We start from the raw sequence: 25,283 nt of genomic DNA, 5'->3' as shown, positions 1-25,283 counted from the left end.
GCCGCTGCTTGAAGCAGTGGCCACTCTAATCTCTTGTCTACGGCATTTGATCAAGTGTAGAAATCGATGCAGTGGTATCCCCGTGCAACGTTCGTATAAAGCAAGCCAATGACCAGTTTCTCTAGGTACATGCTCTGAATCAGGTTGGCATTGTCTTATTCATACTCTGAATGCTAATATTTGGGTGAGAATCTTGTCAACGATTCGCATTACAGGGTGCAAAGCAGTGCTTGCGTATCAACAGCTTGGCTAGAGGTTGTGGCGGCTTGTAGCTCCTACAAGTGCGTGTTTTCTTTTCTCGCATAGGGTCATGGTGCTCTTTTCCTCCTTGGGACAGGGATGAGTGGAAAGTCGATTGTTCGAGCGCATCACAGTGACGTTCTCACTAGTGATTGACGAGTGCAGATCTGATCATCTGCAACAGATCATTAGTCTATCATGCAGGTTCTGACTATTGCATCCTTGCATTGCCAAGAATGTTGGCCCGTGTTGTGAGCCATGGAGCTGGTGCAAATCGCCATCCATTTTAAGTTTTGTTCAAGGACGATCCAGCTCAGGGTCTTTTAAGACGCATCACCAACAACGCCCACCCAACAATACAAACTCGTCCATGCTATTGATTTCATGCGACTATCTCTTGGCAAAAGGACACTTTCATAAGTCCTCTTAATGAACTATCCTCAATCTGCTCACCTGAACTGCAGAAGAAAAAAAGGAAAGAATTATCGGGTCTAGATCCTTGGCGATCCTTGGCCACTGCGATTAGAAATCTCTCAATTTTTCTAGGGCACTTTTTGCCTCCTCTCACTTGCAGCGTAGTAGGTGTGACGGCTGTCAGTGTACGTGGTCTCCTGCCTTCTCTGGTACCTGAGTTGCGATACCCTCGACTGCATTCTGATACATGGTGCTGTTGTAGATCACCCCACGGGGAAGTTCATCTGAGCGCCCAGACACACCTGCGGGGATCCCAGCCGAGGCAGCCATCAATCACCACCACCACCTCCCATGGATTACAACAGAGAGCCCAAGGCAGACGCCGAAGCACGGTCTCCCATACGGGCTTCGTTGGGCGTAGATGGCGATGATAGATCGGACTTATCTATGTCAGACGAAAAATGGGCACGCCACTTGATATGGAAGATAGACATCCACATCATCCCCTTCGTTGTGCTTCTGTACTTGTTCAGCTTTCTGGATCGAGGTGGGTCTATCTCATGCAGTTGATCTCTTTCACCAGGCTCGCTGGCGGTCTACAAGCTGTTGCTAATGCGATCCAATAGTTAACATTGGCAATGCCCGCTTGTATGGCATGGAAGAAGATCTAGGCCTAGTGGGCAATCAGTATCAGGTCGCAGTATCCATTCTGTTTGTTACTTACTGCGTACGCTCCCATTAAGACCAGTTAGTCAGACGCAACCACTGACATCTATTCGAAGCTGTTCGAAGTCCCGTCCAACTTGGTGATCAAGAAGCTCAGGCCCTCGCGGTACATTGCCTCAATCTCAATCATCTGGGGCATTCTAGCTACCTTGACGGGTATCACGCAGAGTTATGGCGGCTTGATTGCCTGCCGTGTACTTCTAGGTCAGTCTAATTCATTCGCTTCTCGTCTCAACTCTCATGCTCATGTCATTAGGTGTTGTTGAGGCTGGGCTCTTTCCGGGATTGATGACTTATCTCACGCTGTTCTACAGCAAGCGGGAGATCGCACTCCGAACTGGTTATTTATTCAGCAGCGCCGCAGCCGCTGGTGCCTTCGGGGGTCTTCTTGCGTACGGCATTGGCTTCATGGATGGCGTCGCGGGGCTGCGGGGCTGGCGATGGATCATGATCATCGAAGGGATTCCCACCGTCATCCTGGGTATTTTGACCTGGTTCTTTCTCGCCGACGAGCCTGATACAGCGTACTATCTCACTGACGACGAGAAAGCCATGGTCGTCCGTCTGCGTCGTCGCCATGTCGGTCAGACTCCGTCCGCGCAAAAGTTTCACTGGGCGGATGTGAAGGAGGGCGCGTTGGACTGGAGGATCTACGCATTCTGCATTGCCCAATTTGGAGTCGACACGATGCTCTACGGCTACAGCACTTTTCTGCCCACGATCATCAAAGGAATGGGCAAGTGGTCCACTGCTGAAGTTCAGGCACTGACCATTCCGTGCTATGCGCTTGGCGCCATTGTATACCTACTGGTCGCCTGGATCAGCGATCGGACCCAGCGCCGTGGGATCTTCGTCTGCATCTTCGCTGTGATCTCTGTTGTCGGGTACGGGGTCTTGATCTCCGACTCATCATCCGGGGTACATTACTTCGGCGCACTGCTTATCGCCCTGGGGCTATATGTGACCGTGGGGCTGCCGCTTGCATGGCTACCGACCACGCTGCCGCGATATGGGAAGCGGACGTTTGCGACGGGTCTGCAGCTGACGTTTGGAAACATCAGTGGCGTCATGTCCCCTTTCCTGTACAAAACCGAGGAAGCACCGCGCTATGTGCGCGGCAATGCGGTCACGCTTGCTCTGGTTGGCTTTGCTGGTGTGGTCTATGGGCTCATGTGGTGGTACTACCACTGCAAGAATCAGCGAAGACAACAGGGCTTGGAAGACGACAAGGTTGCGGGCATGACCGATGAAGCCATTGAAGAGCTAGGAGACAAGAGTCCTCGTTTTGTTTATAGCACTTGACCGATACCATGTAATCTTACTTATCTATCGAAGGTACATATCATTCGGAGTTTGACCCACTAGTAGAGAAACATAATGAATATCAAATGAAGAACTGGTCTCGGCGGTGATAGAACGGACTTCTTGGCGGGTCCGCTCGTCGATCTTGCGAGAACCCAGCCCGGCGGTTGCTGCATGCGCTGGTTTCACTTGTTACAACACAGCCTCAGGCGTATCTTTAATTCCCAGGGAGGCTTGCAACGGCCATGCTTCGCGGTCTATCTCTTGGGACATTGCTTGTCCCATTCATAATCGTCATCATTAGCAACCATGACGGTTTGTTCACTATGGAAAGATGGCTCGGTCCCGGGGATGACCCATTCTTCTTGGCTTCGTCACTTCATTCTAGTCAGAACACCTTGTTTCAATTACCACGATATCTCCTTGGTCTTCTGAGTACAACTGAGCAATCTCAGAATGACGATTGGAATATTCTCCATCACTTGGGGGGTAATGGACCCTGGATCGAGAAGCGTGGCCGTGTACACTACTCGCAAAGCTTTGGGCCCGACCTCGATGGATGCGTCATTGACCAGGTGCACATGGTATCAATCCCTCCTTATATACGCATTCGAGTCATCTTATACAAGGTCAGTTAACCTCTGACTAGATGTCACGCCACGGGGCGCGGTACCCGACGCGATCAGCCGGAGGCCGTACGTTTGTTCCCGCCATAGCTACAGTACTCACTGCAGTCAGTATACGCTGACAACAGCAACACCAACGACCATTCAAAAGCCACATTGCGCTCCTCAAACGCATCCGGGACGCCAACGTCAAACTGAATGGGAGCCTATCATTCCTCAACAACTGGACCTATTTCACCGACGACCCATCCACCGATTTCGACCAATTGACCACCACAGGTCCCTACGCCGGCACTCTCCAAAGCCACACCACAGGCCTCCACTTCTCCGCCCGCTACAAACACCTGCTGACCAGCAACCGGTCGTCGCGACTCAAGCTCTGGGCCAGCGACTGCAACCGCGTCATCCAGACCGCCCAACACTTCGCATCCGGGCTTTTCGGGTCACCGTCAGCGTCGTCCTCCCCTCCAGGCTGGCAAGCAGAACCTTCCGCAAAAGCCACCCTCGAAGTCATCCCCGAGACCTTCGACCGCGGCGCGGACACCCTCACCCCGGGGGACACCTGCCTCCGATACCTCGAGGACCCCGACCGCGGCCATGACTACGGGATCCAGATGCTCGCGCGGTTCCAGCAAGCCTACATCCCCGCGATCGCGGAGCGACTGATGCTCACCACGCAGGCAAATAATCCCACGCTTGGGCCGTTGAGCAACGGCGAAGTCTACAGTATGCAGGAGATGTGCGGGTTCGAGACGCTGGTGCGCGGGTCGAGTCCCTGGTGCGCGGTGTTCACGCGCGAGGACTGGGAGAATTTCGAGTATGCGCGCGACGTGCTGCACTATTATCGCGCGGGGCCCGGAAACCCCTACGCTGGGGCGATGGGGTGGCTTTGGCTGAATGCTATGACGGGACTTCTAAGGCAAGGGCCCGGTGCTGGGTGGGACCTTGTTCTTTAGTTTGTGAGTTGGGCACTTGTGAAAGTGGAAGACCTGGCTGGAAAATTGACTTCCGAGTGAAATAGTGTGCATGATGGAGATATCGCGCCCTTTCTGACGGCGTTGGAGATCATGGCTGATCCGAAGTATGATCCGGTGCTCCCGGTTACTCATATGGTGTCGGATCGGGTCTGGCGCACTTCATCGGTAATGCCCATGGGTGGCCGGGTCGTCCTGGAGCGGATGACCTGCTCCTCCGGGGGTGAGGGTGCGCATGGCGATGCTGGGCATACCTTCTTACGAGTGATTATCAATGAGAAGGTAACGCCGCTGCCATACTGTAAATCCGGGCCGGGGCTGTCTTGTCCTTTGGGGGATTTTGTGGGTTATGTTGACAGGAGGCGGTTGGAGGTAGGAGACTTCGGCGCTGTGTGCGGTCTCGCTGGGGATCCTGGACAGATTACTTTCCTGTGGCAAGACTAGATGTATAATTTGCTTGATGGTAATGGGTGCAGCTTCTAGCCAATAAAATACCATATGCGTTGTGGTTGAGGTCCTGAAATTTGTAGTATAGGCAAAGTCACTGCGATTCGGGATATTGTCACGAGTATCGATCCGACAATTGATTAGTCGAGTCACTTCTTCAGGCTTATTGCTCTTATGCATGATGGAGACTGTATGAAACATCACAATCATACTCAAGATCGCCGAGGCATCATTGGCCTTCAAATGTGAGATGCAACGTGCTAAAAGCATTCCTCCATAAACATGGAGGAAACGGATCACAGACTCGACGAAAAATATGTCATTGGCACAAGAATCTTGACAGCACCTCCCAATTGTCAACTTAAACGCCCAAAACCATTTCAGAGGGAGACCCCATATCCTTAATATAAGCCAAATGACAACTTCGCACTTACAAATACGTAAAACAAGTTGTTCAATTCATCCCCATCTACCTCTCCAATCTACATACCAAGACCGCTCCCCCCTCACGTGACGGTATCCCGGCTAACACGACTGTTTATGGGGCGGCGGAAACCCCAAAACTTTTGGGCTGGTGGTTATCCAAGCTTCATCACTCCACTTCCATCAAACCACCCCGTTCTCCAGCCCTTTTTTTTATTTGCACATCCTTCTTTCTCAGCGATTGCATTGGCCACCATAACTCTGGCCTCTTTCTTCCAAGTTACGAAAAAGCGCATTTCGAAAAATTTCCCCGTGTCAGCATGGAATATCACTTTGTCCCCCCGGAGGAGCGTGCAAGAAATGAGAAGGGCGAGCTTTTACCCTGGGGTTATGTTTACAAGGAGTAAGTGGGAATCAGCGCACATCCTTGCCGGAGAGGTTCCCTCACAGATACATGGAATCCTTCTGGGGGATCATGAAAAGCAAGCGATGCTAATTAGGAACTCTCACAGCGAATCCCGCAATCCACGCCGCGCCCCCGAGGAATCAGGCCCATTCGGCAAGCGCCGCAACGCCCGGTACGAACACACACGGTCGCGCACCCGCACCGGCACGCCGGCGGCCAAGCGCGAGAACCCCAACGTAACGGAGTTCGGGCGCCTGTTCGCGGCCCAGCAGGAGGACGAGAAGGTGCACAGCCACACGCTACCGAAATCCGCGTCGGCGTCGAACGTGGAGAGCCTGCGCAAGCAGCAACAGCAGCAACAGCAACAACAACAACAACAACAGCAGCAGCAGCAGCAACAAGAAGCGGAGAAGGTCGCGACGGAGTGCATCCTGTACGGGTACAAGAGCAAGGACGGGGAGTGGAAGGTGCTGGACAAGTACGAGCGGATCTCGCAGGGGTTTATCTGCGAGGACTACCCGCGGACGGATCCGCACGCGCCGACGGGGTTCTCGCAGCTGCTGAGCGGCGGGGACGTGGTGATCCGGACGGGGCTGTCGGCGGATGCGAACCGGAAGTCGAAGCGCTACGCGGGCGGGTACCACTGGATCAAAGTCACGTTCGACTCGACGACGGCGGCGGACCGCGCGTGTTTCTTCTCGCCGCAGGAGATCGACGGGCACCTGGTGTTCTGTGAGCTGTACCATGGCCGCGGCCCCGCGGAGGATGCGCCCATCGTGGCCGGGTCGGCGGAGGCGCTGCGCGTGCAGCAGTCCAAGGCGCCCCGCACGCTGACGACCTCGCATTCCACCGCGTTCCTGCCCACGGGCTCCGACAAGGAGCGCCAGACCTTGCCCCGGTCGTTTGCCTTCGGCAACCTGTCCTCCTCGGTGCCGGCGGATCTGATGGCTGAGGAAGGGGACTCGATGGACTCCACGCCGACGGCTAGCTCGACCACAGCCATGGGGCTCGAGCAGCCGCCGACAGGTAGCAGCTTTCCTCTGCTGCTGCAGCAGCAGCGCTCCGTCACCACCACCCCCTCCGCTGCGCCACCACCCAAACCCGAATCCGACTTCATGACCCATATCCCCACGGTGCGGCGGACGAAACTGCGGCCGTTGACCGAGGCCCTCCCGCCGCAGCCCACCTTGACGGAACGGGTGCTGCGCTCCATCCCCATCCTCAGCTGGTTCACGGGCGATATCGTGGGCGACGGCCCGCAACTGCGCGAGGACGGCGCCTTCGACTATGACAAGTCCAACACCTACTGGCGGTTCTGGTACATGATCGACCAAATCATTGGCTCAGACATCTGCGGCCTGAAGGAAGAGTCGTCAGAGGCAGCTGTCGCAACGTCCGCCACAGCGGCCGCAGCAGCAACGACCACGGCCACTGAATCTCCCGCAGCGCAATCCCATCAACCACCACAACAACAATTAAACCACCGCTCCGCGTTCCCAGATAAAGGCCCCCTCTTCTCGCGAACACCGCTGGAAGCCATCGAGAACCCCAACGATGATACCACCACCACAACTAAAGCCCTCCAATACTCCGGCTCCTCGATGGGGCTGAAGGAATTGGACCCCCGCCGCCCGTTCTCCTGGGATTGAGATGATGTCGATGTTGACTCGGAGCTAGAAAACTGGAAGAAGACAGACAGACAGACATACGGGCCCAGACTAGCTGGTGGCAACTGCGCAAGCAAAAACACCATATCTATCCTGTACTATAAACCCTCTCTCATGTCTGTGCCAACCAACGGTGGTTGCTCAAACGTCTTGATATCTCTACATCGAGAGCAAACAAGGGAGAAAAGTAAAAAGTCTGGTCTCAAGTTGCATTCATATCTCCCCGCCTAGTCTTCTTCTTTTTTGCTCGTCTTCTCTGTTGATGAACTTTCCATTTCTACTTGCATTTTTGTGGTTGTAGTGTTTGATGAGTGAAAAAAGGGCGTTATGGATCTTTTGCTTGCTTGCACTTATTTACGCGCGTGGAGAGGAGGGGATAAATGCATAGGCACATGGATTTTTTGCGTATAGACTACTAGGTAATGAAAGGACGTCTGCATATATTCGGCAAAGAGGGTTCTCCTGCTGAGAGAATCTATGTAGGTTGACTAGCTGGCTGACGTAGAGCCAACACTACCGGTAACATCTATGTAATGCAGGTGCAACCCTTACAATGCTGTACACTCGGATCGACTGCCGATCTATAGCTTGAGCCATAATACTCACGAGTGACTTACCCAAAACAGATACAGACTGCAATAAATGACAAGCCAACCACCGAACTTGACCATCAGTATTCTCAGTACATCCCCCAGACGCAGTTTTGATTCTGTTTCAATGGTAAATTTGACCCCGAACAAATCAGGACCTCAACCTAGATTTTTTCCCGAAATGGTAAAAGACAAGATCTCGAAAATCCCGCAAACAAAAAGAAACTCCAGCTTCTTGAAGAGGGGGTAGTAAGTAGTAGTACTGATAGAATGCAGATCGCCCCTTCACGGGGACCGACACACACGCATAGAGGTTCAGAGAGGTGCCTTCGCCAGACACTAACCCACACACGTGACAAAAATAAACAACAGAAGTAATATTCGTTATATTAGAATCTCAAATTTTACTCGACGTTGCTCTCGAAGTTCTCGCCCTCGACGAGGTCGGGGATGTCATCCTCCTCATCGTCCTTCTTGCCCTCGGCGCCCTGGGCCTTCTGCATGTTCTGGTAGCTCTCGGCGAGCTTGCGGAGGGAGGCCAGGCTGTCGGGGCCGAGCTGGTTCAGGATACCGGGGACGAGCTCGGTGAGCTCCTTCTCCTCGCCGTTACCGTAGAGGGCGAAGGTGTTGGAGGGGACGGAGGCGTGGACTGTTTGGGAGACAGGAGTTTAGTATTGGTTTGTAGTGGTGAGCAGCAAAGAAAGAGAAAATTACCCTTGGGGGCACCGAAGTGGATGACGTTGCCGTCCTCCTTGAACATGTTGACCTCCTCGATGGCCTGGATGGGCTGGACGTTCATCTTCTTCAGGGTGGCCTGGAGCTTCTTGTCATCGGCACCGGAGGACTTGTGGACCTTCTTGACCTTGCGGCGGGGAGTACCCTTGCCTCTGTTTTGGGGGGGACAAGGTTAGCGATGGTTCAATCGATAGTGATATTTGTCATGTGTGAGAAGAGGGGGGGGGGGTCGAAATTGCGGGCTGAATTTTGGCGGTGGGGCGGGCGCGCTTCATTCTGCATGTTGAAGGAACAGGATGGATGGTTGAACGGTGCTCTGGGTGCACAAGAGACATTGAAATTGCTTGAAGGTGTTTAGAGATACGTACCCTACCAAGCGCAGAAGAGAGATATGTCAGCAAACACTTATCCATTGAGAAAACATTAGGTAATTTGAAGATCCAAAAAGGATTGGGGTAGAACGTAAGTCGCGCGAGTCTTTTCCCATGCAGAGGACTTGCGATGGTCAAGGAGCTCTACGTTGGCGAGGAAAAGCCATAGCAGCTGGGAGCTGGCCTTCAACATGACGAGGGAGGGGAGGGGCATCGGGGTCGACGGGGAAAATTATGACAGAAGATTCAAAAAAAGGCACATACCAATCCGCACGCTAGCCTGCATCCGAGCCAACTTTGCCTGATCCATTGTGAAGGTAATTGAGTGGTCGTTCGAACTTGAACCTAGAAGCGAAAATCAAAGAAGACTTGTCAGAGATGTACGTTCGGTAAGACTCGTGGAATTTGTGCGGTGGAGGTCTTGGGAATAGTGGTGGTGGTTCGGTGGTAGTGGTAGTGGTGGTGGTGATGGCAGTGGGTGGAGAGGTCAGGTGAGAGCGACGTGACACTTTTCTCGGTCGGGTAGGATAAAGGGAAAATTGGGTTTCTTCGTTGAAGTCACGGACCAAATGGGCGACGAGCAAGAATTCTGGTGATAAAGCTGGCAAAAACAGAGGAGAGAGAGGGGGGTGGGGGGAGGACCTACCGAAGATGATGATGAATGGTGCTGAGGGAGAAGAGGAGAAGGAGTGGAAGTGGGAGGAACAACGAGGTGGTGGTGAACGCAAGCAGCAGCAACCGTTGCTGATGATGCGCCGGGCGGGTTTGTGTGGGGAGCAACGCCGACACGGCGAGACCACCGCGCCCCTCGCTAAGAGTCGCATGGCCCTCTACACTACGCATAGCTCCTAAAGCTTCTACAATGATGGTTATGATTACATGCTACACTCTCAATGGTTTGGATCTGCTACTATCATCGTGATCGGAGATCTGCCATGGTGGTGGTTGTGGGCGAAAAACTCGATGAGGGAGTTTAGAGAGGCTCCTCGGCTAAACCCTAACGATCGCCCGCTGCTGACGGCCAGTAAACCATTTGGCGATCGGTGTCACGGATCGAACGCATAGCGCAGTACTGGGTCCATGGCAGCTCGTCGGCGCACTTAGTATTGGCAGAACTTCTGCATTGAATGGAATGATCATCTAAACAACCGTATTGAGCTAAGTTGTAGCCAGTGGTGGCTAATTAATTGTATCAGGGACCCTGGATATTCACCTCCCGAGCCCCGGCATCTCATTCCTATTCGGGTAATTTGATGTTCCCGCGCCCGCCGGCCCCTTCCCAATGGTCTCAATGAGGTACCGGCATGACGTAGCATCACTATATGAGATACTTCGTGACTTCATTCCCACAATCACATATTTACAATCAAGTTCACAAGAGCTATTGATGAAGACCTCTGCCCATCAGAAACGCTATGCTACAATGCGAAAAGTCGTCAATCACGGAAGGCAATAATCAGAGGGAATCAGCTCCTCTCAGCAATCTGGTGTTCTGTCCACTCCCACAGACGCCTCCCCATCTCCACGTCCTTGGCATACGGATTCCCACTGGCATGGACGCCAATAGGCACATAGTAAGCGCCGTTAACCAGCGTTTCCCGCTTCGCTCCCGCAGCCCACAGCTGGTTCAGCGCCCCCGTGCGCAGGGACCGACAGAATCCACTCTTGATGACCTTCAGCCCCAGATTGAAGACAGGATTCCTCTGCATCGTATGCTCGTATAGGTCACTAGCCACCACGCCCGGGTGCACCGCGACGGAGAGAATCTCCGGATACCGGCGGGCCAACTCGGCCGCAAAGAGGATGTTCGCCGCCTTGGATGCACAGTATCGAACCATGCCTGAAGTCTCTGCCAGAGCGGACGCGGAAGTCATGACCTCGAATGAGGGGCTGCCCGCGTTGGCAGCCGAGCTCAGAGACACGACGCGGACGTCCGGAGAAAGCGCCACGGTCTTCTGCATGATCGGTAGCAGCAGGGTGGTGAGCAGGAAGTGTCCGATGTGGTTCGTACCCATATGCAGCTCGAATCCGGCCTCGGTGAATTTGGTCGGGTTGTTCATCGTGCCCGCGTTGAGGATCAGGGTGTCCAGACGATCGCAGTCCGCACGGAAGCGCTCGGCCGCGGCGCGGATCGATTTCAGTGATCCCAGGTCGAGGGGTAGGTATCTGATGTCGACTGCGGATGGGATGCTCTCCCGGATCGAGGCAATGGCATCCTGGGCTTTGGACTCATTACGCGCGGCGAGGTAGATGCGGGATGGATTGTGTTGGGCGAGTTGACCGATGGTTTCCTTTCCGAGGCCGGTGTTGCCTATCCCAAGTGGTAAAGATTAGCATGCACCCCTAACATTGATGATTGATGGAGACAAAAGTGGAAAATACCTCCTGTGACAAGAATGACCTTCCCCGAGAGGTCAACAATGTCCCGCTGAGGTTGGAATGACCAGCCCAGGAGACCGAACGAGAGTTCGTTCAGCGTAGGGCCAAAATTATGATAGTACTCCGAGGGGCGTTGCAATGCGCCCCAAGTGGCCCTGTGGGACGATGAGATAGAAGCTGACATCTTGAGAACCCTACAAGAACACAGCTTGAGGGGAATGGAGTATGAGTTCTGAGCTTCTCTCAGTCGCAGGTTCAGGAGACGCCCAAAAAGTCGCCTGCGGAAAGCACGGGCGCGGCCAGATTGTGGTACGGGAAGCCATGTCCAATCGGAGTACATGTCATATTCGACATCCCAATGCGATTCGGGAAATTCGACTGTAATATGTGATGCGACGAAGGCGGGGCGGGGGGGGAGGTGGTTCGTGAGAATCAAATCTGACAGAGGTTGCGAAATGCAGAACAGACACTTTTGGAAGGTAAGTTAGCTACGTCCTAGTACTAAGCATGCTAGCCTAGAATGGTCGGGGCGCTGCTGACGCTGGAGCCGTTGTCGGAGTCAACCCGACATGCCCGCGGCGCGGCCACTCCGTCAGGCTCGGTGGGTGGGCTGTGTTTTGATTGATCGGTACTGTACCTTTATTGATAAGGCTACTTTACTTGCTCTGGAATCTCCTCTTCCTCCCACTTCGACCCAAGTTTCCAAGCACTACAATACCGAAAGCTTAAAATCCACAATGCGATTCCTCTGTCTACACGGTGCTGGGACCAGCGGAGAAGTACGTCTGTCCATGCAGTCTTGATCTACATTCAAGCGCCCCCCCCCCCTCCCCCTCCGAATATATTTGGCGGGGCACAACAAGTTGACTCGCGGGCATCTAGATCTTCGAGATCCAGGCTGGTATGCCGTGCCCCCGATGGGAGTCGACCCGGACCCGAGTCATCAGCACCACCCCGCGATACTAATCCTGAATAAATCACCAGGCGGGATAACCTATGCCCTCGAGAAGAAAGGCCATACATTCACCTTCATCAATGGACGAGTGCAAACCGAGGGTGAACCCGGTAAGTCAGATGACCCCTCATCTGATTCGAAACCTTACCCAAACCAAACCAACCCCCCCCTCTTAACCCCCTCAAACCTACAATACCTAACATCCCATACCCCACGGGCAGAAATCAAGGACGTCTTCGACGGCCCCTTCTACAGCCACTACCCGCGCGACACCCGACCGGGCGACAACCTGCGCCTCGCGATCGAGTACGTGCAGCAGATCATCGCGACGGAGGGCCCCTTCGACGGCGTCATGGGCTTCTCGCAGGGCTGCGCCCTGGCCAGCGCGATGATTCTCCAGCACGCGGAGCAGCACCCGTCCGCGGCACCGCTGTTCAAGCTGGCCGTGTTCATCTGCGGCGCCTCTCCCTTCGACGCAGCGGGGATGGAGCTGATCGAACCTACCACCCAAAAGTACCCCATCACGATCCCCACGACGCATATCGTGGGCAAGCAGGACCCGCTGTACCCGCACAGCATGCGCCTGTACGGGGTGTGCGACCCGGCGCAGGCGGAGTTCTACGACCATGGCTCGCGGCATCTGGTGCCCTTTGATGTGAAAAACACGGAGGCGATGATTGCGGCGGTGGAGGGGTCGATTCGGAGGGTTTTGATGGGGGGGAATTAGATATTCCTTTTTTGGGGGGGGAGCGAGTATATATGATCACTACTATGACACAGCAAGTACGCGTTTGATTTCATGCAGATTATTGAGTTTTCTTTGCGTGTCAGGGCGAAGGCAAAGGCGAAACATATCTCAGTCTTGTTTCCTGACAACAGGATCCCGCTGGTTCGCCTTGCCCTTGGAACCACCGAATCGCGAGAGCAGAACCGCAAGCAACAGAACAACAATGGCTAAAGCGAGGCTAAAATTGACCATCGGAGACCCCCTGCCCCCCCAGTGGCCCCAAGTCTGTACAGAGGTATCATGATGAAGTTGATCATAAATTCATAAGCCAGCAGCAGCACCGTCGGTCTGCCCCTCGCCCTCCGGGGGGATAACACTATGCAGGAACTTCTCAAGATCCTCAATCTCCTCGGGATCGGCGGAGTGGCCCAAATAACTAGGAAAACCGCGAGTGTGAGCCGGAAGATCGCTACGGCAGGAACGACGCGAAGCCTCAAACGGGAATACAGCACGTACGGGTAAGAGTGGAACTCAACCTTCTCCAGGTCGAGCGCCTTGAGCTTCTCGCTGGACTGCTTGCCGAAGTCGAAGCGCACCACCTCGTCCTCCTGGCCGTGCGCGAGGAAGAACGGGGTGCCCTGGTTCGGGAAGCCCTCGGGGATGTAGTTCTTGATCCGGTCGCTGAGGAGCAGGTAGCAGGACAGTCCGAACACACCGCCCAGCTTCTCCTTGTTGGTCAGCCCCGCGAACAGCGACATCGCACCGCCCTGCGAGAACCCGCCCAGCACGATCCGCGACGCGCTGATCCCCTTGTCCATCTGCTCCTTGATCAGGCTATTGAAGTACTCGCGCGAGCGCAGGATGCCCGGTTCGTCCTGGTTGCGGATGGCTTCTTCGAAATCCAACTATGATCGTTGTTTAGTGGCATCGTTCCCACACGCTGTAAGGTACACTCTCGCGGCGAGGGGCAACTCACATCACGTCCGAGCTTAGTGATGTCGTACCAGCCGGGCATCGTCATCCCGAAGTTCTAATCAATGACAAGTATGGGCTCGAATCAGTCCACTGCGTTGCTGAATCAGAAGGGTATCGCGTATGCTCGTACCACGGTGATGGGGATCATCGGCGCGTTGGGGAAGATGAAGGCGACCTCGTCGAATACGCCACGGCGGCGCCAGTTCTGGGCGAGTGCCATCCTGTCCAGATTGCTTTATTCAGCCTCACTTCATCCATTGTACTATAATCCGTCGCGCTAAGCCGAGTTCGTAGGTATTCATCCGTGAATAGAAATCAAGGGGGACATACCATCCAGCACCACTAGATTTATTCACCAGAAGTTAGTTCAAGAACGGGATCTTCAGTATAGGGACGGGAGACCGTTTACCTGTCGCCCAAACCATGGGCCATAATCACCGTAGCGGTGTGCTTGGTGAGCGCGGGAACAACGAAAGGAGCGCGAGAGGACATCTTGGTCTATTCTAGTCTTTCGTCAACGGGAGAAATACAGGAAAGCGACAAGGTAGTCTGTAATTGCAGAAAGATGGGCCCTGGATTTTGTCCCATTTCCCCCGCAATTCTGCCGCCAGACTCGCTGACTCACCGCCTCGGCTGTCCCACCCAAAGGATCCAGAGGTTCGAGGCCCCCTGGTGCCTGAATCCACTCGCTAAATACCCCGTATAGCGGATCAAAGTCAGATGGCATTAGAATTAATGGTACTCAGGTTTTAGATACTATGTGCAGGCCCTTCGCAGCCGTAGGTCGCAAAATATGGTGATAAAAAACAGCAAGAGAAATCTCCCCTCTCATGACCCCCAATTTATTGTGCCGCCAGGTGCACCAATTTCTCCACCGAGTCAATCATGCCCGAAACCAACTCCGGTTCCACGACACCCTTCTGCCATCCAAACGACAGGACCAAACAGCCATCACTACCCGAGATCGCCGACACCACGATCGCGGCGCCCGCAGCGTTGGGGCTCTGCGAGAAGATTACCCGACCCATCTGGGGCTTCGAAGGGTCTGACCGGGCCTCATCCGACGCACTCAGGACCCCGATATTCGAAAGCTCGATACTCTCCCCACGAGGCTTCCCAAGCTTCGATCGGAAAAACTCCGAGAAACCGGACACGTACTTGAGGAGATTCACGCCGGTGTTCTTCCCCTTCATCGCGACCACGCGCTCGATCGTCTCCCGCGAGCGCTGCGCCTCCTTCCAGGGGAAGGCCCCTGCGTCGGTGACGGGCAGGCTCTTGCGCCAGTAGCTCTCCCCGAAGTCCATCACCCAGACGCCCAGCGACTTCTCCGGGATCGGCTGGGTGAGCCACTTGCGGACGGAGATGGCGCCGGTGAGCCGCAGCTTGGTGCACTGCGGCGGTAGGTGCGCGAACAGCGCCTGGGCCATGGCCGCCTGGACGGCGGCCGTGACGGTGGCGCCGTTGCGGCGACAGCTCTGGCGGAAGGCCGCCGACACCGCGGCGGGGATGACGAGGTGGCGCGCCCGCGCCTCGAGCGGCGTGAAGACCGGCGCGCCCGTCCAGAGCCCGCGGTCCCGCCCGCCGAACTTCATCTTGACCACCGCGCCCAGCAGGAACGGGAGCGAGATGCCGCAGGGATGCGCGGCCTCCAGGTTCGGCGGGAGCGGCGTGCCCGCCGGCGTGGCCACGATCTGCTTCGCTCCCTCGCCGCCGGGCGCCGTGCTGCTCAGTGCCGACCCGGCTGCGGTCAACGCCTCCAGGAACGTCTCCTGGAACATCTTCCCGGACGTGCCGTCGCCCAGCGCGTGGTGGAAGATATACGCGGCCGTGAACCGTCGCCGCGCCGATGCATCGTCGTTGTCCTCGTCGTCGGCCGTGAAGATCGCCAAGCGCCAGTACGGTGCCCCCGGCGTCGTGAACCCGGTACTGTGCTGCGTCTCAAGAAATTCGTCCAGCTCCGTGTCGGTGGCGTCCCCTTCGGGAAATCCCCGCAGACGCTTGTGGAAGCTCACCGGCTGCGCGAGGTCGATCACCGGCAGGCGGACAAAGTATGCTTCGTCGGACTCCTCGTTCACGGGAACCGCCGAGAGGGCGGGATGCTGGCTGATTAGAATCTCGCACGCCTTGTACACATAGTCCCGCAGCGGACGCGTGTAGGTCTCCGGTAGCGTGTATGTGGCGGTGACGCCGACATTGTAGTAGAACCCGAGCGGATGGCGGGCTATAGAGTACTTCTCCAAATATCCTGGAGGCCGTGGAGATCAGTAACAGTGGTCCCATATCGTGGACCCCAGATAAACTCACCTGCTGCACGTAATCTTTCGTAATTCTCCATATTTGCAAAAGAATTGACCTCAACAACTACTAAATCGAAAAGGAGAGAAAATACCCCGATTTCACGTGACAACCAAAGAACAATAGGGAGAAAGTCTGGCAAAAGTCGAGATTGTTTTGACGAAGGAACGAAACAAACGGGCTCGGGGCGATAAGATAAGGTCCCCGACAATTGGGCCAACGGCTTTTATATCGGCTAGGCTCAAAACTCCGCGGTCGATGCCGTATTAGGAAAACTTTGCGACTTTGCTGCTGCCTACAAGATATAGGAAGTAAAGTATGGTACGGAGTGGCTGGGTGTCAATCCGAGATCATTTTCCGGTAGTGTTGGGACTAAGGTACCTAGATATATCTGCGCGGGTTTGGTTAAAGCAACCAACGAGGAGGAGGGGGTTTGTTTGTTTTGTAAGCACTGCATGATTGCCGGGTTGGGCAAGTCACGAATCACCTCTAAAGGTATGTGTATCCGAACTGAAGGGTCCAGCCAAGGAAAGCATCAATCAACCTGCAGGTGAACTGGCTTTTAGGGTGGGAGCTGGTCGAAAATGCCATTAATGATGTTTGGGATTCTGTTTTGTTTTGCCTTACAATCGCGGGTTCTTGAGCGTATGGGAGTTTACTCCAATAAGTTTGGCTATCCACTGTATCTGTTTACTGTACTAAAGCAAGATGATACTGCAGATTGCATGCATTCAAAATACGCAAAGCTGAAAGCAAGTAAAGTAGCAAGGCACGAGGTGTCTCCTCCAGTTTTGTCACATGTCCATGTCCTTCACATTAAGGTAGTATCGAAAACCATAGACAACTAAAATGAATATGTACAGGGTAGATACAATCGCCATATAAACAAGCGTTGTGTGGGAATTTATCGTCAAATCATGATCATTCCTTCGAAAATGTCATTCGTTGGGCTTTTTTATCATCTCGTTCTCTTTTTGTCTCACCCTCTCTCTCTCCAGCCATACCATCTGCGCAGAGCAGCATCCTTCCACGATTAAGGTGTGAGCATTGATGTAGCACGAAGGTCTTCGCTTCGTTTACAAAACAGCAAGACCACCGACAACAGCGGCACCGAGCATTCCCCAGGCAGCGGTCTGCAGAGGAACCGCAGCACCAGTGGAGGTAGCAGTGCTGCTGGAGCCGCTCGCGGAGGACGAGGAGCTGCTGCTGCTGCTGGACGAGGAGCTGCTGCTGCTGCTGGACGAGGAGCCGTCCTGGGCACCGCCGGTGGCGGTCGACTCGTTGGCGTTACGGTCCGCGGCGGCGCCGGTAAACTCGACAGCCTTGACGCCGGTGTTGTTCTTGCAGGTCGAAGGCTCGTCGTAGCTCACGGTCGAGGAGAATTGGATGTCGGCACACTGGTTCCGCCCAACTGGTTAGCAAAGCCGTTGCAAATCCAACAGCCAGGATTGACATACCGCATAAAGACCTCCAGATGGATCCCCGTTGCTCTGCACCTGGACGGTGGCGTTCATGCCGTCGGTGATGTTGGTGCCGAGGATGGACTCGTCGAAGGTGATGTGGGGCAGGCAGAAGGCACCCAGGCCCTCGATCTCGAAGGTCTTGTGCAGGGTGATGTTGAAGTTGGTGCCGGGGTCGGTGCCCAGGGCGAGGAGCACCTCGACCGCGGTCTGCGAGTGGCCCATGGACAGCGCGACGGGGAAGGAGCCGGCGGAGATGGAGACCTGAGTGCGGTTGGTGGACTGGGCCGCACTGCCGCAGGGGAAGTTGACCATGTTGTCTTCGCTGCCATCGCGGCTCGTGGGGTACTTGAGCTCGAAGTGGGCAGCGGCCAGGGGGGCGAGAGCCGCCAGGGGGAGGATGGAGAACTTCATGGTGATCCTGGGCGTCGGTGAATGAGGGGGGTGAGAGAGGTATAGAGGCACAGATCTTGCTACAGAAGGACAGAGGAGAGTGGGAGAACTTTATATAAGAACGGGGCAAGTGGGAGCGCCAGCAGTGAGTGGATTTGGACGGCGGATTCGGCGGAGGAGGAGGAGGAATGAGGAGAGCTCTGTCAGTTCGGTTCCGCCAAATTGATTAATGACCAAGACCGAAACTTCTTAGGCAGTCTACAAGATGGAAGGGACCCATGGCTGCAGTGCATCAATTGGGCCCTGAGTTTAGTTCCAAAGGGTTCGTTTACCCGCAATCATCCACCATCTTCATCCATTTCAATTCTGGGTTGTTCATCTATTCTCCTGCAGGGTGGAATTGGCAGCTCCCAGTCAAGGCTGGAACGGGCCCCGGGCGACACTAAGCCGAATTGAGTTAAGAAATGTGCTCATTTCTTCTCAGGGCGCGGGCAAATCCGAGGCAGTTCCGAGCCTGTCTTCGCTTGAGGCACACGCTCTTATCAGATAGAGCTATCAATCAGTTATTGAACAAACCGAGATTGTGTGAGCTTCACTAATTCAGAGGTAGAGGAGGTGAATATCAGCTTGCAGGAAGTCAATTAGCCTGCCATTTAGAAATCTTCCCATATGATGGTACGGGGCACCTGATCCATAATGTACCGAACTTCCTCTTCCGTCGCTTGAGTACGAGGTAGAACCAAAGATTCTCGTGCGGAGTAACCACCAGCCAAGTCACTCGGGCACTCACCACCAGAGATGACAGGCATCTCCGGTTCGCATCGAAACATCAGCCCAAGTAGAAAACTCATAATAATCCACCGATCATGGCGTCGATGAGCTTGTTCCAACGAATCTACTATATTTTAAATCCACCCACTCCCGCGAAGAAGGATGGCGCCATTCGCGTCGGTCTACTCGGAGCTTCCAACATAGCGTAAGCCAATCCTTGAAGCAGTAGTATGCAGTACTTGCGTTTCCATCCTGACTGATATCCTTCTAGCCCGAACTCAGTCATAATACCGGCCAAGTCCCATTCCGAGGTCATCATCGCAGCGGTTGCTGCCCGCGACTCAGACCGCGCTCAGCAGTATGCTAAGAGACACGACATCCCCATCGTGCATAGCTCATACCAAGGTCAAGCACGACCCCATCACCTGGCCCATCCGGGAAATTGGCATTACGAGGACCTAACAAATCTAACACCAGAGCAGAGCTCCTCGACGACCCCACCATCGACGCCGTCTACATCGCGCTGCCCAACTCGCACCACTACGAATGGGCCCTCCGCTCCCTGCAGGCAGGCAAGAACGTCCTCCTGGAGAAACCCTCGTGCTCCAACGCCACCGAAGCCCGCAAGCTCTTCACCCACCCGCTCGCAACCGCCCCCCATGGCCCCGTCCTCCTCGAAGCCTTCCACCACCAATTCCACCCGGCCTGGCAGACCTTCCTCTCCCTGACCCGCCAGACCCCCTGGGGCCCTGGTACCGTGGTCGACACATCCTCGCAATTCTACCTGCCCCGGGGCTACATCGCGCGCGATGACATCCGCTTCCAGTACGCCCTGTCCGGCGGATGCCTGATGGACCTGGCGACGTACCCGCTCTCCTGCGCGCGCCAGGTTCTGAACCTCTCGACGGAGCGAGAGGAGGACCTGGTGGTCGTGGAAGGCCAGTACACCCCACCCCGCCCGCTCAGCAGTTCCGACTGCCCTCCGTTTCACGATGCGCAGCAGATCGACACCGCCATCTCCGCCACATACCAGACCGCCGACGGCCTCCAAACAGCCCACATCGCAGGCGATCTGGCATACACAGCGGCAGCGGCAGCGCAGAACAGCAGCGGGTTCCTCTCCCTGCTACCAACCACCTGGTCCCGAGTCATGCCCTGGTTTGCGTGGCCCAGGACCGAGGCCATCCTCGCCGAGATCCTGGTGGCCTCGCAGGGCGGCACGGAGACGCAGCACTTCGTGCAGCGGACCGTCGCGATCTGGAACATGATCCTGCCGACGGTGTACCACCGCATCGACGTGCGCGACACACATACCCTCTACCGCAAGGGGAAGCTGTCCAAAACCTGGGAGGAGGTGCAGTACCTCAAGGCGTATAATTGGCCCGCGGGGGATCAGCGGGCGGAGACATATCAGGAGTGGTGGACGACGTGGCGGTGTCAGTTGGAGGAGTTTGTGAATCGGATCAAAGGGAGGAAGGGGTCCGGGGTGTGGGTTGATGGCGGGGAGAGTGTCAGGCAGATGGAGGCGGTCGATAAGACGTACCGGCGGGTGGGGTTGGAGGTTCGGCCAACGAGTGCGTTTGATGTGTGAGGGGTTTTTGTTTTTAACTTGTGTTTGGGGGTAATTTTGCTTGTGCTTGCGAATTGTGGACAGTTATCTCGTACAGCGTTTCATCTGACTCTTCAGTTGTAATTGATTGATCTTTGCTCTCTTGTCTTCTTGTGAGCTCCGCATGGACTTCCCTAAATCGCAATTCATGGAGCAACAAAACGTTGAATCTTGGCAGGACGCCTATTTCCGCGCCAATGAGACCCGGCCGATCGACGGTGGATCATGCCATATTGCGGCTGTCTCCGGCCAACCTGCAAGCGACACTCGCCGGCTGAACATGAAGGGTTTTATTGTTGTTGCAGACCGTAATTGCAGACCGTAACGTTCTACATCGAGGCTTATTGATCGCTAAACAGTTTACGGTCAATGATGATATGTACGTATCTTCAGCATCCATGTCTATATACAATCCACCCATCCACACCCCACGGGACATAGAAAACACCAGCTATGCCTCAGACGAGCCGAGCCCATCGTCAACTAAGTATATCGTAAACGGTTCGTGTCGAAAAAAAAGGTATCTCAGAGTAAAACAAACCCCCATGCTAAGCCGCAATGCAAGCAAAACCCAACGCCCACTCAACACCAAAAGAACACAGCAAGGAAAAGCAGTTCAGTGATCATGTTCATTCCACTGAATATACCGACCCACCGCGAGTTCCCCAAGGAACGCGCCGGCCAGGACAGAGCAAAAGTAGCCCACGTTCATGGTCATGACGGCCAACATGCTGCAGCGATACACCATTAGCTTTGAGTGGGCCCGATGGAAAGGCACTGAGAGGGGAGATATGCGGAGACGTACAGTAGATACGACACGCCCGTGATGACGAGGAAGATCAAGGCGCGGGGCAGATCCACGCTGAAGCGCCAGGGGAGGGGCTCGCGGGCGGTGCGGCGCACGACGCGGACGCTCTCCTCGACGCCCTGGGCGGTGATGAGCGTGGCCCCCTTGGCGTCCGGGTCGGCGTCGATGCGGCCCGCCTCGGTGGATTTGCCCGCCACGACGACGTACCGCCGCTGCAGGTGCGCGCTGAGCCACCGCTGCTCCATCAGCGCCTTGAAGGCCACCAGCAGCCGGCCGATGATGGCCAGCACGATCAGGAAGATGCACGTGCCCGCGTAGCTGCCGCTGGAGGTGGGCGTCCATTGCGACGAGAAGAGCGGGGTGGAGTGGCTGTTGGTGAAGACCATGGCCATGGACATCGAGGATGAGGAAGAGCTGGAATCCATACTGCTCATGTCCATGATGGGCGCGGGGTTGGAGGGGTAGGTTGGTTTGGCTTTTGCGGGCTGATGGAGGGTGGTGGTGGTGGTGGTGGTGGGTGGTGGTCTCGGATATAAGGTGATCAGATTGATTTCGGGATGAAGGTGGTTTTTGTAAGATGAGAGAGCATCAAAGAATCAAGACAGCGGACAAAGTTAGTTGAAAGGAAGAGGATCAAGAAAGAGGAGAAGAAGAAAGAGGAGCAAGAAGAGGGCCGACCCGCGACGATATCTTAGCCATGGCGGGCCACCACCAGCAGTCAGTTCTGGATCCTTGAGTTTGATCAAGCCGGGACGGGCGATAATCATGTTCTACCTAAATTGAAGCGAAGACCTTCATTCCGAGATTGAGCACATTTTGGCCCGACTCGGTTTGGCGCTTGAGCACATTTTATGTCCAACGAGCCAATCACGGGGCGCGGAATCGCCCGCCAGCCCGAAAGCAGCGGACAAGCGGGCGGTGGAGGTGAGCAGATTATGACTACTTCCATTCGCTTGCAAAGTGAGAAGATTATTATCAATTCAATTCCTGGTTATCATGGCTCCAGACAGGTGGGGATGGCACTGGGCATGGCATGCATGGCTGTTTAGGTCTGCTCTTGTGGAATGGTCCCATCCAGCCTTGTCTTGTCTACCATGCATTTCCCCCCCCACCCATGATTTTATTCCAATTTCCAACTCATCACTTAACTTACCCACTTACTCTTACTCTTACATGTATTCATGACGCCGCACACCACTGCGACATGAAACTCTGAATAGCCGACAACCTCCCCCTCCTCTCAGTAACAGACGGGTTGTGTGTGTTGTGTTGCTGCTTTAAAACGAGATGCGTTGATATTCCGGCCCTCCCTTTCCGTATATCGATTGTCCTTCACCAACTCCTCCCGGGGATAGTGTCGTTTATTGTCCGTCCATCTATATTCGACCCCCGCTAATCACCGCCAAGATGGACATGGACATGTCAATGTCGGGCATGGGCCACATGTCCATGGGGGCTGGCGTGCCCGGTCTCTTCTATCTCCAGAAAATGTACTGGGTGGTCATAGGCAGTGCTATCGCCGCGGGTACCGTGGTGAACCTCCTCAACCGCTACCTTGCCTATCAAAGGTCAGTGAATTCTTCATGCAGGCCGAATATTGCGGTGCTCACCTATGCAGACTTCGGGATACCTCCCTCACTCCGTCCAAGCCCAAGTCACTGTTCTTCAACACATATGCCACTCTCACGGCAATTGTCCGCGAGGCAAGCTATGCGACGCTGCCTCCCGTATCGATCCGCAGCCATACCTTCCACTTCGCGCCATTGGGGCCAGTGGCTGTTGTGTTGGCTAATCTGGTTGTCGTACTTGTCTTCTGCTTCTACAAGCTAGACACCACGGATCAATGGAGCTGGGAGGATGTGGGCTACCGGACCGGATTCGTGGCCATCGCGCAGTTGCCCCTGGTCTTCCTGCTAGCCGGGAGACAGAATCTCATCGGTGCCCTGGTAGGCATGAGCTATGAACGGCTGAACTGGTACCATCGCTGGGTGGCCCGAACGCTCTGGCTGACGGCCACGATCCACATGGCCTTCTGGTTCCGCGACTGGGGTCGCTACAACTATATCTCCTACGAAATCAAGAACTACCCCTTGATTGCTCGAGGACTAGCTGCGTGGGTCATTTTGACCTGGATTGTGATCACCTCCGCCGCCCCGATCCGGAGGTTCGGATATGAGTTCTTTGTCCTGCAACATCTGGTCACGTTTGTTGGATTCATCGCGGCCGTCTGGCTGCATGCACCGGCGGAGGTCAAGGTCTGGGTCTGGATTCCGATAGGGTTCCTCATCTTCGACCGCGTGGCGCGCTATATCTGGGCCACATATATCAATCTGTCGATCTTCCATCGCTCAAAATCTCCAAGCCATGCCCTCTGGGCCAACAGGGCGACTTTCACGCCTCTGCCGGGCAACGTCACGCGCGTCACGATTGAGAACCCCGGGGTCAGCTGGAAGCCAGGTCAGCATGTCTTTCTCACATGCCATTCGATTGCTCCGCTCCAAAGCCACCCTTTCACCATCGCGTCCATCCCCGAAGACAACAAGCTCGAAGTCTTCGTCCGCGCCGAGAAAGGCGGAACCCGTCGGTTCTTCCGCTACGCGTCGAAGCGCCACCATATGCTTGGGACCAGAGAGACCGCGTCCACTAAACAGACGCGGACGGTCTTCCTTGAAGGCCCGTATGGTCAGATGAGGCCGCTGCAGCAGTTCGACAGTGTCATCCTCCTGGCGGGCGGAATGGGCGTGACCTATACCATCCCGTGCTTGCGAGACATCGTGGCCAAGTGGAAGAAAGACTGCGCGCAAGGTGGCGCTTCGCCCAAGCACCTCGCGGCGACCAAGCGAATCCGATTCGTGTGGGTGATCAAATCACGCACCCAGCTCAGCTGGTGTGAGAGCCAGCTGCAGTCCGTCCTGGCCGACGCGGAAGAGTGCCAACGAGCAAATGCCGACCTCATCCGCGAGATCGAGTTGAGCATCTACATCACCTGCGACGAGAAGCTGGAACAGCCGACGCAAGCCACTCTCTGCGCACAGACACCATCCACCGCCGTGGCCCAGTCCCGCTCATCCATGGAAACGACCGACGAGAAATACACCGAGAAGATCGTAGAGAAGGATGCTATCTCCATCAATGACACCGGCTGTCTACCCGGCGGAGGCTGCTGCTGCACGGCAGCCATCGAGGATGAAGATGTGATCACAAGCAAGTGTACCTGCTCGGGACACGCCGCGACGGCTGCTGCACCGTCAGGGTCCGAGAAAGCCGCGGGCCCGCCAGGATCCCCGGATACGAAACCGGCACCCACCATGCGCCCCCTGACGATCCTGTCTGGTCGGCCTCAGGTCCGGACTGTCATCCGCAAGGTCCTCGAGCGGGCGGAGGGGGAGAGCGCCGTGGTGGTCTGTGGGCCGCAGGGACTGTCGGACGATACGCGGCGCAGCGTGGTGTCGCTGAGCGACGAGCGCGCCGTGCACAAGGGGACGGGCGCCCAGGGGATATATCTGCATATAGAGCAATTTGGGTGGTAGAGCCTTTTGGTCGGGAAATGATGTATATACGATAATGATAGATACCATGATTGTTCGTTGATATATTGAAGCACAGTATACTCGGCTTTCCGCAAGTACTGTACTCTGAAAAAAAGAATGCTCAGTGAGACTACAGGTGTAGCTCTCTAATAGCACCAAGGATTCGCCGAACAATATCCCGGAGGATACCACCAAAACTGTAAACAAAAAGGCCTACAACATAAGAAATCAGCAATGCAAATGCAACAATCAATTGTACGAGTATCTATCACAACCATGGATTGTGGTAAAGATGACTCAGTCCCCCATGACGTAATCAGCAACCGCACCTCCGCTCAGCTGTAGTAGTCCACGGTAACCACCGCCATTTCCCAATGCAGACCCCGACTCTAACTGCCTGCACTGCACAACTACCTTCACCACCTTCACCACCAGCACCATCAGCACCACCAGCACCACC

At 55.2% G+C, this 25,283-nt stretch overlaps 11 protein-coding genes across 11 annotated transcripts; 5 read left to right on the top strand and 6 right to left on the bottom strand.

Moving 5' to 3' along the window:
* Window positions 1-1,005: 1,005 nt before the first annotated feature.
* On the top strand, window positions 1,006-4,734 carry BO95DRAFT_455515 (putative MFS transporter; the record flags this gene model as incomplete). The annotated part of the gene is made up of 9 exons (XM_025588343.1): window positions 1,006-1,201; window positions 1,281-1,381; window positions 1,437-1,584; window positions 1,637-2,667; window positions 3,138-3,266; window positions 3,332-3,381; window positions 3,460-4,245; window positions 4,330-4,583; window positions 4,703-4,734. 9 exons carry the CDS (start codon window positions 1,006-1,008, stop codon window positions 4,732-4,734), a joined length of 2,727 nt encoding a protein of 908 aa, XP_025439414.1.
* A 587-nt stretch (window positions 4,735-5,321) lies between these two features.
* BO95DRAFT_484445 (uncharacterized protein) lies at window positions 5,322-7,658 on the top strand. Its single transcript, XM_025590345.1, has 2 exons — window positions 5,322-5,555; window positions 5,665-7,658. The coding sequence occupies exons 1-2, from the start codon at window positions 5,473-5,475 to the stop codon at window positions 7,205-7,207; spliced, it is 1,626 nt and encodes a 541-aa protein (XP_025439413.1). The 5' UTR covers window positions 5,322-5,472; the 3' UTR covers window positions 7,208-7,658.
* A 130-nt stretch (window positions 7,659-7,788) lies between these two features.
* On the bottom strand, window positions 7,789-9,611 carry BO95DRAFT_445622 (nascent polypeptide-associated complex subunit family protein). The gene is made up of 3 exons (XM_025587190.1): window positions 9,186-9,611; window positions 8,530-8,703; window positions 7,789-8,464 (listed from the first exon to the last, which is right to left on the bottom strand). Exons 1-3 carry the CDS (start codon window positions 9,229-9,231, stop codon window positions 8,220-8,222), a joined length of 465 nt encoding a protein of 154 aa, XP_025439412.1. The 5' UTR covers window positions 9,232-9,611; the 3' UTR covers window positions 7,789-8,219.
* Window positions 9,612-10,151: 540 nt separating this feature from the next.
* Window positions 10,152-11,764, bottom strand: BO95DRAFT_445621 (putative short-chain dehydrogenase/reductase family protein). The gene is made up of 2 exons (XM_025587189.1): window positions 11,304-11,764; window positions 10,152-11,232 (listed from the first exon to the last, which is right to left on the bottom strand). The coding sequence occupies exons 1-2, from the start codon at window positions 11,482-11,484 to the stop codon at window positions 10,388-10,390; spliced, it is 1,026 nt and encodes a 341-aa protein (XP_025439411.1). The 5' UTR covers window positions 11,485-11,764; the 3' UTR covers window positions 10,152-10,387.
* A 273-nt stretch (window positions 11,765-12,037) lies between these two features.
* Window positions 12,038-12,982, top strand: BO95DRAFT_369910 (alpha/beta hydrolase; the record flags this gene model as incomplete). Its single annotated transcript, XM_025582893.1, has 4 exons — window positions 12,038-12,079; window positions 12,183-12,201; window positions 12,285-12,365; window positions 12,477-12,982. 4 exons carry the CDS (start codon window positions 12,038-12,040, stop codon window positions 12,980-12,982), a joined length of 648 nt encoding a protein of 215 aa, XP_025439410.1.
* Window positions 12,983-13,303: 321 nt separating this feature from the next.
* Window positions 13,304-14,449, bottom strand: BO95DRAFT_434524 (palmitoyl-(protein) hydrolase; the record flags this gene model as incomplete). The annotated part of the gene is made up of 6 exons (XM_025585145.1): window positions 13,304-13,418; window positions 13,499-13,887; window positions 13,959-14,012; window positions 14,088-14,178; window positions 14,288-14,299; window positions 14,367-14,449. 6 exons carry the CDS (start codon window positions 14,447-14,449, stop codon window positions 13,304-13,306), a joined length of 744 nt encoding a protein of 247 aa, XP_025439409.1.
* A 212-nt stretch (window positions 14,450-14,661) lies between these two features.
* BO95DRAFT_516833 (uncharacterized protein) lies at window positions 14,662-16,591 on the bottom strand. The gene is made up of 2 exons (XM_025591848.1): window positions 16,262-16,591; window positions 14,662-16,202 (listed from the first exon to the last, which is right to left on the bottom strand). The coding sequence occupies exons 1-2, from the start codon at window positions 16,290-16,292 to the stop codon at window positions 14,800-14,802; spliced, it is 1,434 nt and encodes a 477-aa protein (XP_025439408.1). The 5' UTR covers window positions 16,293-16,591; the 3' UTR covers window positions 14,662-14,799.
* A 623-nt stretch (window positions 16,592-17,214) lies between these two features.
* Window positions 17,215-18,254, bottom strand: BO95DRAFT_225455 (putative GPI anchored protein). The gene is made up of 2 exons (XM_025581228.1): window positions 17,710-18,254; window positions 17,215-17,649 (listed from the first exon to the last, which is right to left on the bottom strand). The coding sequence occupies exons 1-2, from the start codon at window positions 18,124-18,126 to the stop codon at window positions 17,329-17,331; spliced, it is 738 nt and encodes a 245-aa protein (XP_025439407.1). The 5' UTR covers window positions 18,127-18,254; the 3' UTR covers window positions 17,215-17,328.
* A 486-nt stretch (window positions 18,255-18,740) lies between these two features.
* BO95DRAFT_419821 (Gfo/Idh/MocA family protein) lies at window positions 18,741-20,467 on the top strand (the record flags this gene model as incomplete). Its single annotated transcript, XM_025584509.1, has 3 exons — window positions 18,741-19,081; window positions 19,148-19,281; window positions 19,359-20,467. The coding sequence occupies exons 1-3, from the start codon at window positions 18,972-18,974 to the stop codon at window positions 20,465-20,467; spliced, it is 1,353 nt and encodes a 450-aa protein (XP_025439406.1). The 5' UTR covers window positions 18,741-18,971.
* A 316-nt stretch (window positions 20,468-20,783) lies between these two features.
* BO95DRAFT_445616 (copper transporter family protein) lies at window positions 20,784-22,090 on the bottom strand. The gene is made up of 2 exons (XM_025587188.1): window positions 21,291-22,090; window positions 20,784-21,216 (listed from the first exon to the last, which is right to left on the bottom strand). Exons 1-2 carry the CDS (start codon window positions 21,731-21,733, stop codon window positions 21,102-21,104), a joined length of 558 nt encoding a protein of 185 aa, XP_025439405.1. The 5' UTR covers window positions 21,734-22,090; the 3' UTR covers window positions 20,784-21,101.
* A 170-nt stretch (window positions 22,091-22,260) lies between these two features.
* Window positions 22,261-25,064, top strand: BO95DRAFT_445614 (ferric reductase family protein). The gene is made up of 2 exons (XM_025587187.1): window positions 22,261-22,861; window positions 22,912-25,064. Exons 1-2 carry the CDS (start codon window positions 22,701-22,703, stop codon window positions 24,821-24,823), a joined length of 2,073 nt encoding a protein of 690 aa, XP_025439404.1. The 5' UTR covers window positions 22,261-22,700; the 3' UTR covers window positions 24,824-25,064.
* Window positions 25,065-25,283: the final 219 nt, after the last annotated feature.

Source organism: Aspergillus brunneoviolaceus (assembly GCF_003184695.1).
Source record: "Aspergillus brunneoviolaceus CBS 621.78 unplaced genomic scaffold BO95scaffold_60, whole genome shotgun sequence".
Classification (NCBI taxonomy): domain Eukaryota; kingdom Fungi; phylum Ascomycota; class Eurotiomycetes; order Eurotiales; family Aspergillaceae; genus Aspergillus; species Aspergillus brunneoviolaceus.
Note: the sequence above shows the minus strand (reverse complement) of the source record. Positions and strands in the feature narration are given on the sequence as shown.